The following is a 13,562-nucleotide window of genomic DNA, read 5'->3' on the forward strand; positions in this document are numbered from 1 at the left end:
GGAGCGTTATGGGCGGGGCTTGAAGCGGCGTGGGGCGGGGCTTGCGGTCGACGCACGGAACGCGGAGTGAGCGAGGAACGCTGTGCGGTCGCTTTCCGTAGCCGGGTGAGTACGCACCCGGGGCGGAGGGGTGGGAGGGGTCGGATGGGACCCGTGGGGTGGGACCGCTGTGGGCTCGATCTCCGCGGCTGATATGTCTGGTCTCTTGTGGAGCCTTGATCAGGAAAAGCAACGGCCCTGAGTTCAAGTCACAGACTCTTCCCTCCCTCTCTTCCTCCCCCTCACCCCCCCACCCCCGAGGCTTTTAATTCCGAAAGCGTCGTGGTGCACCAGCCTCTTTATCTCTTCCTTCCTTGGAGGCCACCGGTCCCGCATGCTTTGTTTTGCTGCACACGGGTTTGAACTCAAAAGTCTGTTACTTATTTACTTGGGGCTATTGCCCCGAGCTGTTGCCATTTGAGCACAATTCCAGCCAGCTTTTTGTTAGTTCGTAGGACTTTTCTATTGTGTCTTAGAACCAGGATCCTCTGGATCTCAGGCTCCTGAATAGCTAGGATTGTAAGCATGAGACACCTGTGCCTGGCCATGCATCCTCTTTGCTGCCCAGCCGCCCACCCTACCCCTGTCCCCTGAGGTTTGCACATATGTGGGCAGCCTGTAGCTTTGGTCTGAAGTGAAAGTTGGAGACCCTCTTCCCACCCCTAGCTGCCTGGGACTAGGATGAATGAGGATGAGAGCCTGACCTGAGGTTGCCTCCATGCCTCTGCAGCAACCCCTGGCTGATCATGGACCCCGAGTGCTCCCGGCTGCTCCCGGCCCTCTGTGCTGCACTGGCGGATCCCAGGCAGCCCCTGGCAGATGACACCTGTTTAGAGAAACTGCTGGACTGGTTTAAAACTGTCACAGAGGCGGGTAAGGGTGTGAGTGCTGTTGGGGTGCTGTCAGAGGCCAGAGGATGGGGATGGTGTATAGTACAAAGTGCAAGGGCTTGCCTGTCGATCTGGTATCATTCTTTCACTTTTTGGAGTTTCTGGCTGACGGTTAAAGTCCAGCTGGGATGAGAAACCATAAACTGTAGAGTCTTGCTTCTTGAAGGAATGAGAAAAGGGATCTGGGAGCCACCTCTGGGGAAGTGGCCCTCCACATGTCCCTCTTCTTTGCCCTCTGGACCCGGCCTATCTCTGCAGAGTCCAGTCTCCTGCTGCTGCAAGAGAACCCTGCCTTGGTGGAGCTTTTGTCCCACGTGCTGAAGTCACAGGACATGAGTTCCAGGGTCCTTTCTTTTTCCCTGCGCCTTGCTGGAACATTTGCAGCCCAGGAGGACTGCTTCCTGTACCTGCAGGTGAGCCTGGGCCTTCTTCCTGCCAGGCCCTCCAGGGGGGTAGGGGAGGAGCTTAGGGCCATCTCAATCCCCAGGTCTTGACACTTTGCCTTAGTGTGGCTGTTTTCACAACAGTCATTCTGCCAGTCCGTGAACACAAGAGATCTTCCCATCCTGTAGTGTCTTCAAGGATTTAGTTTTCCCTTCACCTTCTTGGTTAAGTTTATACCCAAGCATTTTGTTTTTGAAATTGCCTTGTTCTCCTGCTTGCTGAGTATCCCATGTTGATTTTATGTCTTGCTAGTTTACTAAAATCTAAGATTTTTTGGGTAGAGTCTTACCCAGTGCTGGGCAGCCTGGAGCATGCCTACTGTGTGTAGTGGCTGGATCCAAGGCCTGCGCTCCTTGGCACAGCACCCCAGTGACCTGCACTTCCTGGCTGTGGGAGCTCTTGCACCTCTCTAAGCCTGGTCTTAGCTTGGTATATTATATATGTATGGCCAACAACATATATATGTGTACACACACACATTTTTGTTGTTGGCCACTTGTCTGTTCCTTTCCTATTTGTATCCCTTTTATTTATTTATTTTTCTTGCCTTATTGCTCTGGTGATGATTTCAAGCCATCTATTGAATAGAAGTGGATACTGTTGTCTCATTCTTCTGGAGGAAATGGGTGGTTTTTCCCCATTTAGTGAGATGTTGGCTGTAGCTCAGCACTAGGGTCGTGTTCCTACTGCGTGGTCCCTCCAAGTCCTCCTTCCTCCCTCCTCTGCATTTTCATCCTCCCATGACATCCACCTTTGAAAACCTGGGGGGGTACTGTACTGGAATGAAAGACTCATAGTGGAGGACTAGTCTCTGAGTCCCTGTATGCTGTCATTCTGACTGCCCACAGACTCATGAGGCTCAGATAACTTCATAATGCTATGGAGAAGTGTTTCCAGATAGTTCTGGGGCCGTATGTGGCTGTGGGGTTTTCAGGGTCATTCCCACATCATCCATGGGGAACACTCAAGTTTGCAGAATGATCCTGATGTCATGGCTTGTACCTATCAGCTAGCCAGCCAGCCTCATGGTGCCATTCTTGGGGGAAGCTTCTCAGGAGGACAATTACAAGAGCCATAGAACTCCTTGAAATCCAGTTTTTGCCAGGTGTGGTGGCACACACCTATAACCCCAACCCTTGGGAAGCATAGATAGGAAGGTCAGGAGTTCCTCACCAATCTTAGCTACATAACAACAGTGTTCCAAAAGAACAAAAAGGAGGGAAAAAGTCTGACTCTCCCCCTCCCAGAACCCCATCCCTCCTATTTAAGGTGGAGTAGAGAGAGTCTGATTCACACTTATCACCCCCCAGACCAATTGAGGTAAAGGGCCTTGACATCCTGTCCCCCGTCCCTACTTACATGCTCAATCTCCAGCTTTCTCTTGGCTTTCCAGCAGGGTGAGTTGCTGCTAGGACTGTTTGGGGAGGGCGGCCCCCAGTGCTGGGCAGCCTGGAGCGTGCCTACTGTGCGTAGCGGCTGGATCCAGGGCCTGCGCTCCTTGGCACAGCACCCCTGTGCCCTGCACTTCCTGGCTGACAGCGGTGAGTTTAGCTTGAGTCCCACCCTCTGGACCTAGGCAAGTGTATATATAGTAAGGGCCCATGGGAGCTCTTGTACCTCTCTGAGCCTGGTCTCACTTTGGAAGGGGATGACAGTGGCCCAGAGTTGTTGCCCAAGTGGAGACAGGCACCCTGGGGTGACACTGTGGTCAGCTTCTAGGACAGCTCCAGGAGCTGGGGTGGCCCAAGTTGCTCACAGATTGGCGATCAGACATGGGGCTTTCAGAAGGTGCCGTGGGTTCAGCATGCTCACCTTTGACAACTTAATTGCCAGCTCTCTGGCTCCTGAGCAGTTGGAGGCCTCGAGGGCAACCAAACTATCCCTGAGGTCAAGCTTTTGGTCTGGGCTCTGACCTGTGCATCAGAGCTGTCCTTCTTTCCCCCTGACCTGCTTCCCGCTCCTCCTCCTCCCTCCAGGTGCTGTGGACACCATCTTCTCCCTGCAGGGAGACCCCAGCCTGTTTGTGGCCTCGGCTGCCAGCCAGCTCCTGGTGCACACCTTGGCTCTGTCCATGCAAGCTGGAGCCACGGGGTGCTCCGGCCTGTGGGACGGGGTGTGGCCTGCCTGTGCCCAGAAGATTATGGGCCATTTGGAAGAGTCCTTGCAATCCACAGCTGCCCCGCAAGTCACACAGGCCCTGAATGTCCTGACTTCCACTTTTGGGCGCTGCCACAGCCCGTGGACCGAGACCCTCTGGGGACAGCTGTGTCCCCTTGTGGCCTGCCTGCTGGAGAGGAACCCCATCCCAGCTGCACACTCACTTGTGGATCTCCTCCTCAGTGTGGCCCGGTCAGGTCCCTGGGATATGTCTGGTGGGGGGGCTGGGTATGAGTAATTGCTACCCCTGGGTGGATTTCACTGGCAGCCAGAGTCAGAACTGCCTCTCCAAGAATACAGCCTTGAGGGGAGCCCCCTGGGGAAGGACCCTGCCCCTTGTTTCTGAGACAGCTGTGTGCAGGGCTGGTCACCCCCCAGTGGGGGCTGTGGCAGCCCTGTGGGGCACCCTAGCGTCTGTGGGAATGGAGGTTGAATCTCTTTGTGGCCTCTATAGGTCTCCAGCGCTCAGCTCTTCCCATGGCAGACTGTGGGAGGCGGTAGCTCAGGCTCTACGCTGCCTAAGCCCTATGCAAGCTGGGTCTCTGGCCTTGGGGATGCTGAAACTCCCGCACTGGTATGACTGGGCTGGCTTGGTACTGGAACAGGGCGGGTGAGGATTGGAGTGTATTTCATATCTCTGTCTTTATTTTTATGTTATTGATTGATTGCCAGTCCTGGGGCTTGAACTGAGGGCCTAGTCACTGTCCCTGAGCTTCTTTTGCTCAAGGCTAGCATTTTACCACTTGAGCCACAGCACCACTTCTGGCTTTTTCTGTGTATGTGGTATTGAGGAATCGAACCCAGGACTTATGCATGCTAGGTAAGCACTCTACCACTAAGCCACATTCCCAGCCCTGGAGTGTAGAATTCATGGTGAGGAAAAGGGCCAGGCTGCCAGTGGATGTGATGGTTTTCCAGACAATTATATCAAAAGTTTTGCAAAGTCCATACAACCCCTGAAGCGCAGTGACTACCTCTGGGCACCAGGGTGGGGACTTCCTAGGCCTTGGTCAGGTTGGCCCCTTCCATGGAGTCCCCTACCCTGCAGGGAGCTTTTCTCAATGTTTTCCAGGCCCCCAGCTCATGTCAATTTGTCTCAGACTTGTGGGGTTGGTAGGGATGTAGCCAGCACATTACACCATGTCCTGTGTCCCCAGTCCCCAGGCACTGAGGGTCCAGGCCTTCGGAGTCCTCCTCCAGCCCCTGGCCTGTGTTGTAAAGGCCACTGCCCAGGCACCTGGTCCCCCAGGTATGGTGCGTGGGGTGGGGTGGGTGGGGCCTCGGTCCTGGGTGAGTCCTTAGGGTTAGGGCACGGGAAGGGTGCTGAGAAGCAGATACTCAGCTCGCCACCCCAGCTTTGGTCCTGCCCAGGCCTCCCTCCAAGAGTAACTGTGGCCAGGGGTGGGCCAGCCGGCATCTGTGGCAGACCACAGCTCTGACCTCATATCCTGGCCTCTGCTTTGGGCCATGATCACTCCCAAGGCTGTTCCATGTGCCTCCAGGTTGGCTGGACGGGGCTGAAGGCAGCTCCCTGACAGTGGACACGCTTCTATCTTCCAAGTCGGCCTGTGTGGGGATCCTGTGCCAGACCCTGGCCCAACTGGAAGAGCTGCAGCCACTGGTAGGTGCGGCCCTGGCCTCACATGGCCTACCACTGCAGGACCTGCCGCCATGCTGACCCTCCTCTCCCTGCAGCCCCAGCGCCCAGCACCCTGGCCCCAGGAGCCACTGCTGGGCGCTGCTGTGACCATACTGCGGCTTTGCCACGGCTCCGCCACTCCCAGCTCCAGTGGCGGCGGCCGCCTCTGTGCCACTCTGGCAGGCTGCGTTCGTGTCCAGCGAGCCGCCCTTGACTTCCTGGGGACCCTTTCTCAGGAGATGCGTGAGTAACTGTGACTCCCCTTACATGGCCTTGGTGTTGGGTGGTGGACCCCGCTTTCCTCTCTCTCTGGACTTCTGGGCCTGCTATCCCTGTTTGTGTCTCAGGGGAAAGTGGGGCTCGCTCACTGAGGACAAGGCAGGGTTGCATGTTCTCTGCCAGGAGGGGGTCTCTGGGCATGATGGTCGTGCCTGGGTGGGAGTTGGGGTGAATTGTATGTTCACGTCTTTCCCAGGCTCCCAGGAGTTGGAGAAGGAGGTGTTTGCTGTCCTGTCAGAGTACCTTGGAAGCCCTGACTCCAGTCCCACGGTACTGGGGTACAGGGGTACAGGGTTGGGTCCCGGGAAGGCAGGCAGAGCCACTGCTCCAAGGGACTTGGGAGGGTAAAATGTCTATACAGCCCTGTGTGAGAGGCGGGGTGGGCCAGGCTTCTGCCCCCAGAATTGTTGGCCAGGGAGGGGAGTTGAGCCTGAGTGGCCCCTGTGCTCACAAGTGACTTTGCTTTTTCATTAGTTGTGGGGCTTGAACTCGATGCCTGGGCACTGGCTCTGAGCTCTTTGGGTCAAGGCTAGTGCTCCACCCCTTTTAGTCACAGCTCCACTTCTGGTTTTTAGGTGGTTAATTGCTTCACAGACTTTCCTGCCCAGGCTGGCTTTGAACCATGATCCTCAGATCTCAGCCTCCTGATAGCTAGGGTGACAGGTGTGAGCCACCAGTGTCCCAGCTTGTTTTTTGTTATGTTTTGTGGTTTTGTTTTGTTTTTTTGCTTGCTTTTGTTATTTTTTTTTTTTTTTTTTTTTTTTTTGCCAGTCCTGAAGCTTGACCTCTGGGCTGGGCACTGTCTCTGAGCTTCTTTCACTCAAGGCTAGCACTCTACCACTTGAGCAGTAGTACCACTTTCAGCTTTTTCTGTGATTTAATTGGAGATAAGAGTCTCACAGACTTTCCTGCCCTGGCTGGCTTGGAACTACAACCCTCAGATATTAGTCTCCTGAATAGCTAGGATTACAGGTTTGAGCTACCAGTGCCCAGCTGTTTTGGGTTTTTTTGTTTTGTTTTGTTTTGTTTTTGCCAGTCCTGGGGCTTGAACTCAGGGCCTGGATGCTGTCCCTGAGCCTCTTTTGCTTAAGGCTAGCACTCTACCACTTGAGCCACAGCACCACTTCCAGCTTTTTCTGTGTATGTGGTACTGAGGAATCTAGCCCAGGGCTTCATGCATGCTAGGCGAGCACTCTACCACTAAGCCATTCCCAGCCAATGTGTTTTGTTATTTTATGAAACAGAGTTTTGTCATGTAATTTAGGCTGGCCTCAAACTTGATCCTCCTGCCTCTGCCCCCTAAGTGCAGAGATGACACGAGGGTGCCACCACACCTGGTTCAGGGTCAAGTCTAATGAGCATGCCTGTCCCATTGAGCACAGACAGTGCCAGGTGCTGCAGGGCAGGCAGTGGGGCGACTTGCGGGGAGGGCCTAGGACCTTAAGGGAAGGAGTGTCTGGTTTCAAAGTCAGACCCACCCCCACCTCCAGGTAGTGCTCATGAGGAGGGCACCCGTCCTGTCCTTGCCCACACTTGTACCCTGGGTAGGGCCAGCAGGTGTGGGGTACAGGTGACAGGGCGGGGGGTGCTGCCCCTCCTGCCCCCAGCCTCCTGCTCTCTCCAGGTCTTGAAGAAGGCCTTCCAAACCACACTCAGATGGCTTCTGAGCTCTCCCAGGACCCCTGGCTGCCCTGACCTCGGCCCCCAACCCCTGCTATTCCTCAGAGGTAACCCCAGCCCCCACAGGGCTGTGTGGAGACAGTGTACATGGGTGGGGTGGGGTTCTTTCCTCCCCCCTTCTCCCCCCCCCCGAGGCTGCACTGACTGCCCCTTCCTGGCCCAGAGCTGTTCCCTGTGCTGCAGAAGCGCCTGTGCAGCCCCAGCTGGGAGGTGCGTGACTCGGTGCTGGAGTTCCTCACGCAGCTCAGCCGCCACTGGGGAGGTGAGCGCCTGGGAACAGGTGGGGGGGGGGGCATGAGTCCTGGCAGTGCTGGGGCCCCCGGGGCTCCCCACCGCCCTCAGTCACAGCTGTATGGCCCCTTAACCCCAGGCCAGGCAGACTTCAGGCGGGCACTGCTGGCATCTGAGGTGCCCACGCTCACCCAGCAGCTGCTCCAGGACCCTGAGAGCTATGTCCGGGCCAGCGCGGTGGCCGCCGCCGGGCAGCTGTCTAGCCGGGGCTTACAGGCCGCCCCCAACAGTCCTGAGCACCCACAGGCCCAGCAGGTAGGAACTTCCAGCTCTCCTGCCATAGGCAGCCACTGTGGTTAGTTACAGGCCCGAAGGGGTTACTGGGTATACTGAGCTCACCAATACCCCTCTCAGACTTAGTGTCCACTGGGCAGGTGAGTGGTGTGAGGCTAAGGGCAGGCTGCAGGAAGAAGCCAGGTAGCAGGTGGCCCAGGCCTGGATGACCCTGGGCTCCTGGGTGTGCTGACCTTCCCCGCCTGGCATATCTATCCCCAGGGCCTGCTCGGGGAGCTCCTGTGCATCCTATCCACTGACTCTGAGGGCTTTCCGAGGAGGGCTGTCGTGCAGGTCTTCACCGAGTGGCTGAGGGACGGCCATGCTGATGTGGCCCGGGACACAGAGTGGTTTATCGCCACCGTGCTCCAGGTGGTAAGCCAGGACCTGGACTGGGAGGTCCGGGTGCAGGGCCTGGAGCTGGCGCAGGTGTTCCTGGTGCAGAGGCTGGGCCAGCCCCGCTGTCCCTACATGGTGGCCCTGCCGGAGGCTGCCTCAGCCACCCCAGTCCCCGAGGTGCTGCAGACTCTCTGCCGGTTGCGGCTCTTTGACTTTGCCTTTCGGGCCTTGCTCGACTGTGACCGACCTGTGGCCCAAAAGGCCTGTGACCTCCTCCTCTTCCTGAAGGACAAGACTGCCATGTGCAGTGGCCTGCAGGAGGCAGGGGACATCCCAGGCTCGGCCTCGGGGCAAGTCACCCTACAGAGATGGCGGGCCGGGGAGCAAGGCCAGCTTCCCGGAGACTTGCAGCCCGAGGCCATGCTGGCCCTGCTGAGGTCCACAGACCTGGAGGGACTGCAGGCCCGGCTGGCTCAGAGCAGTGACCATATGGAGAAGAGCCCCCAGTCCCTCCTGCAGGACATGCTGGCCACAGTGGGTGTGCTGGGGGAAAATGAGGCCGATTGCTACTGAGCTGTGTGGCCTCCCTGTTCCAGCCTCTGGTGTCCCTGAGGTTTAGCCCAAGCTGGCTGCACCAAGGCCTCTAGAGAATGGATCAAGCCTGGCTTGGTGAGACACACCTGTAATCCCAGTATTTAGGATACTGAGGGCAAGGAAGGTCACAAGTTTGAGGCTTGCTTGAGCTTCAAGATCCGATCTCAAAAAAGGAAATACAAATTCCCACATTTTGATGTGTTATTAAAGAAGTGTTTTTGTTTTCTATTCAAAGTGAGTGACATTGATATCTAGTCCATTTTTAGCTAGTTTTGCATATGGTGTAAGAGGCCTGGCTTTGTCCTGTGTAAGTGGGCTGTCCAGTATGTCCACCTCCATCTCCTGAGACTTTTCTTGGGGTGTTTTTTTTTTTTTTCCTTTTTTTATTTCTGTGACAGTGCCATTGAGATTTTGGTAGAACGTGCATTTGTTGTCATTTCATTGGTTCAGAGCCCACAGGATACAGACACCTCTTGGTGATCAGATCCACCTGCTGGGGAACAGCTTGTCATCATGTGAACCTGCAGGCATCACGTCCTATACTACCCATAACAGAATAAATCCTGCCCTGCTCTCAGCGACTGCCACAGGGGAGCCCCTTGCCCACCTGCTCCCACAACAGTGGTTGGGTGTCTGTGGTCAGTCTCATTTCTGCTGGGGAAGGAAGCCTTTTCCTCAGTTGCTCTCACTGTCATGTTCATATTCTGCAATTTTCCCATAATGTATAGACAAGTTCCTTTTATCTTCCATATTCACTGAGATTTCTAAGGGTCTTTGTGTGTGTGTGTGTGTGTGTGTGTGTGTGTGTGTGTGTGTGTGTGTGTGTGTGTGTGTGTGTGTGTGTGTGTGTGTGTGTGTGTGTGTGTGTGTGTGTGTGTGTGTGTGTGTGTGTGTGTTGGGGCTTGAACTCATGGCCTAGATGCTGTCTCTAAGGTTTTTCACTCAAGACTGGCACTCTACCACTTGAGTCACAGATCCACTTCTGGCTTTTTGCTGGTTAATTGGAATTAAGAGTCCCACAGACTTTCCGGCCCAGGCTGGCTTTGAACTGTGATGCTCAGATCTCAGCCTCGTGAGTAGCTCACAGGCGTGAGCCACCTGTGCCTGGCTTTCTGCTGCTTCTTTAGATACACACATTATTTTTAGCCTTACTAGTTTTGGTTACATGAGCAGCTCATCAAACCCTAAAATTCACGGCTTCAACTAAGGAGTTTTATCGCCCACAGAGGAGCATGCTGTTTCTTTGTTAGGTGGCTTGCCTCTGGGTGGAGAAATGGGGCCCCGTCACCCTCTCCCTCTGCCTTCTCACCATCAGCCTCAAACCTTGGGGCGTTCTAGGGCTCTAGTCACACCACCAGTCCTTGTGCATGAGGGGCTGCGGTGGGCCAGGCCTGCAGCTGTACATATCACCACCAGCGTTCTGCTCTCCAATTGCCAGCCATCCAGTTGCCTGACTGCCAGACACTGGCAACCACAGTCATACTGAGTGCCCAGGACTCGCCACCCAGCACCTGCACCCAGAACCACGTGGCTCCTCATGGTTTATGGCTCAAGACTTTGAAGGAATTCCATTGTGGTCCTTTGCAGTTCTGTCCTTAATAAGGAGCTCTGTGGGGGTCACTGAAGGAATTCCATGGGCTTCTTTGAAGAGATTCTGTGGAGGGATTGGGGCTCTCAAGCAATTCATGGGGTTCTTTGAGGCTTGGGGTAAAGGTGGACCCAATGGAAGGAGTCAAGTTGACATGTTGCTGGTTGGTGGTTCCTTAAATCATACTGTGGGTTTTCCACATCACTAGTTTCTTTTTTTGGGGGGGGGGGCGGGGTCCCATTGTGTGGCCTGAACTCTGGGCCTGGGCTCTGTCCCTCAGCTCTCTTTTTTTTTTTGGGGGTCCCGTTGTGGGGCCTGAACTCTGGGCCTGGGCGCTGTCCCTCAGCTCTTCAGCTCAAGGCTAGCGCTCTACCGCTTGAGCCACAGTGCCACTTCTGGCTTTTTTCTTTTTTCTTATGTGGTGCTGAGGAATTGAACCAAGGGCCTCAGGCATGCAAGGCAAGCGCTCTACCACTGAGCCACCTTCCCAGCCCTGTCCCTCAGCTCTTCAGCTCAAGGCTAGCACTCTACCACTTTGAGCCACAGCACCACTTCCGGCTTTTCTTTTTGCTTATGTGGTGCTGAGGAATCGAACCCAGGGCCTCATGCATGCAAGGCAAGCGCTCTACCACTGATCCACCTTCCCAGCCCAACACATCACTAGTTCTTTTTTTTTTTTTTTTTGGGGGGTCCGGTTGTGGGGCCTGAACTCTGGGCCTGGGTGCTGTCCCTCAGCTCTTCAGCTCAAGGCTAGCGCTCTACCACTTGAGCCACAGCGCCACTTCCGGCTTTTTTCTTTTTGCTTATGTGGTGCTGAGGAATCGAACCCAGGGCCTCAGGCATGCAAGGCAAGCGCTCTACCACTGAGCTACCTTCCCAGCCCCACATCACTAGTTCTTAAATCTACAAGAGCAACCTGCAGCCCTACTTCTAGGAACACTTTTTTTTTTTTCTGCCCCTCAGGACCACACCCATCTTTCCTGTGATTCCCTGATGTGTGGAGTAGTGGGGACATCCTGGAGAATCGTCCTTCAGGCTCACTCTGGAGAAACATCTGTAATAACCTCCACTTTGGGCAGCACTGGCCCTGATTTCTGCTGTCCCCCTTACTCCTGGAAGCTACTGAGTTTTCAAAGCCTGAATTTACTGTATTGGCAGAATGATACCAACCAATCAGTATAGTTGTTGGCTGGCATGTCCACCAATCAGAATAGATGTTAGTTGGCCTGTCCAATCAGGGTGAAGCAGCAACTGGTGACAGTACTGTTGCCATGCAGATTTCGCTTGTGTGGACTAACCATCCCCCTGGGATCTGGTGCATACATAGCTCAAGGGTATACAGCCTGTGTCTAGATTGTAGGAAAGCCTCTTCATCCCCACATGCTCCACCCACAGTTCCCAGGGCTAGCAGAGCTGGAGGCCCAGTACCCTCCATCCCTTACCTGGCCCGGGTGCTAAGACTCAGTGACTGCTAACCAGGGTCCAGAAAAGGGTGCACCAGTGTGCTAGCACTACATAACAACTAGCCCTAAATCATTGTATTCCAAGGGGTCGATGGGCTGGCTATTCTAGCATTTTTGCTGCTCTGGATGGGGTCCTCTGAGGGTTGATTGGGGCTGGCTGGCACAGGCTGGTCTCTACCAGGGTGCTACAGGCTCAAAAGTCTCGGCAGCTGGCGCTGGTGTCTCACTCCTGTAATCCTAGCTACTCAGGAGGCTGAGATCTGAGGATTGTGATTCAAAGCCAGCCCAGACAGGAAAGTACATGAGACTCTTTTTTTTTTTTTTTTTTTTTGGTCGTGGGCCTTAGCGCTGTCCCTCAGCTCTTCAGCTCAAGGCTACAGCACCACTTCCGGTTTTCTGGTGGTTTATTGGAGATAAGAGTTTCATGGAGTTTCCTGCCCCGGCTGGCTTTGAACCACAATCCTCAGATCTCAGCCTCCTGAGTAGCTAGGATTACAGGCGTGAGCCACCGGCGCCCGGCTTACATGAGACTCTTATCGCCAATTAAGCACCAGAAAACCGGAAGTGGTGCTGTGGCTCAAGTGTTAGAGCACTGGCCTTGAGCTGGATTGTTTAAGGACAGCACTCAGACCTAGAGTTCAAGCTCCATGACTGACAAAAAAATCCCACAAAACGAAAGTCATGGTAAAGGGCATGGTGACTCACAGTGGGTGGGGGACCCAGCACCCTTACACCGTAGGTACAGCCTTGGAGAAGGATGCCGGCTGACTTCCCTGGGAAGGGTGGGGCCAAGGGCATCCTGGTTCAGAGTTGGCTCCTTTTTTGTCTTGGTTGGTTGTATGGCTTGAACTTGGCCTGAGTGCTGTCCCTGAGCTCTTTTGCTCAAAACTAGCTCCCTACCACTTTGAGCTGCAGTTCCTCTTCCGGTTTTCTGGTGGTCAATTAGATATAAGACTCTTGGGGCTGGGAAGGTAGCTTAGTGGTAGAGTGCTTGCTTGCCTGGCATGCATGAGGCCCTGGGTTCGATTCCTCAGTACCACATAAACAGAAAAAGCCAGAAGTGGTGCTGTGGTAGAGCGCTAGCCTTGAGCCAGTGTTCAAGCCCCATGACCCACCAAAAAAGAAAGAGAGACAGAGAGATAGATAAGAGTCTCATGGACTTTCCTGCCTGGGCTGGTTTTGAACCGTGATCCTCAGATTTCAGCCTTCTAAGTAGCTAGGATTACAGGTGTGAACCACCAGCACCTAGCTAGGTGGTCTTTTTTATTGTTTGGTTTTTGTACCCATACTGGAACTTAAACTTGGCTTCATGCTTTCACTTGGCAGTTTCACTCAAGGCTGGTGTTCTACCACTTGAGCTACAGTTCTACTTGCAGCTTTTTGCTGGTTAGTTGGAGATAAATCCTTGGATTTGTCTGCCCAGGTTGGCTTTGAATCTTTTTTTTTTTTTTTTGGGGTCCTGTTGTGGGGCCTGAACTCTGGGCCTGGGCGCTGTCCCTCAGCTCTTCAGCTCAAGGCTAGCACTCTACCACTTGAGCCACAGTGCCACTTCCAGCTTTTTTCTTATGTGGTACTGAGGAATTGAACCCAGGGCCTCGAGCATGCAAGGCAAGTGCTCTACCACTGAGCCACCTTCCCAGCCCTGGCTTTGAATCTTGATCCTCAGATCTCCACGTCCTAAGTAGCAAGGAGCCACTCCACCAGGCTTAGGACTTTATCCCTTTGTAAGTCCAGATCCTACAAGCATTGCAGCCCCAGCATCCACACAGAGTGGCTGGAAGTCTGTTGAATGACTGAACGACCAAAGTCAGCTCCCATACTAGGCCCAGAGGAAGAGCCTTAGAGTCTCCTTCTTGGGGTGCAAGCCTAGCTTAGGTGGAGGGGAT

At 54.4% G+C, this 13,562-nt stretch overlaps 1 protein-coding gene across 2 annotated transcripts; it reads left to right on the top strand.

The window, feature by feature from the left end:
- Positions 1-8,853, top strand: Brat1 (BRCA1 associated ATM activator 1). 2 transcript variants are annotated; one of them, XM_070033442.1, is made up of 14 exons: positions 1-105; positions 770-912; positions 1,188-1,342; positions 2,770-2,914; positions 3,350-3,722; positions 3,985-4,104; positions 4,688-4,779; positions 5,033-5,151; positions 5,226-5,412; positions 5,645-5,718; positions 7,073-7,175; positions 7,292-7,390; positions 7,499-7,674; positions 7,915-8,853. In XM_070033442.1, exons 2-14 carry the CDS (start codon positions 786-788, stop codon positions 8,602-8,604), a joined length of 2,460 nt encoding a protein of 819 aa, XP_069889543.1. In that variant the 5' UTR covers positions 1-105; positions 770-785; the 3' UTR covers positions 8,605-8,853. The 2 variants fall into 2 exon arrangements, with proteins under 2 accessions (XP_069889543.1, XP_069889542.1); XM_070033441.1 differs by having other exon boundaries at positions 3-105; positions 2,767-2,914.
- Positions 8,854-13,562: the final 4,709 nt, after the last annotated feature.

This window comes from Dipodomys merriami, unplaced genomic scaffold (assembly GCF_024711535.1).
Source record: "Dipodomys merriami isolate MVZ:Mamm:240054 unplaced genomic scaffold, mDipMer1.0.p SCAF_22, whole genome shotgun sequence".
Classification (NCBI taxonomy): Eukaryota; Metazoa; Chordata; class Mammalia; order Rodentia; family Heteromyidae; genus Dipodomys; species Dipodomys merriami.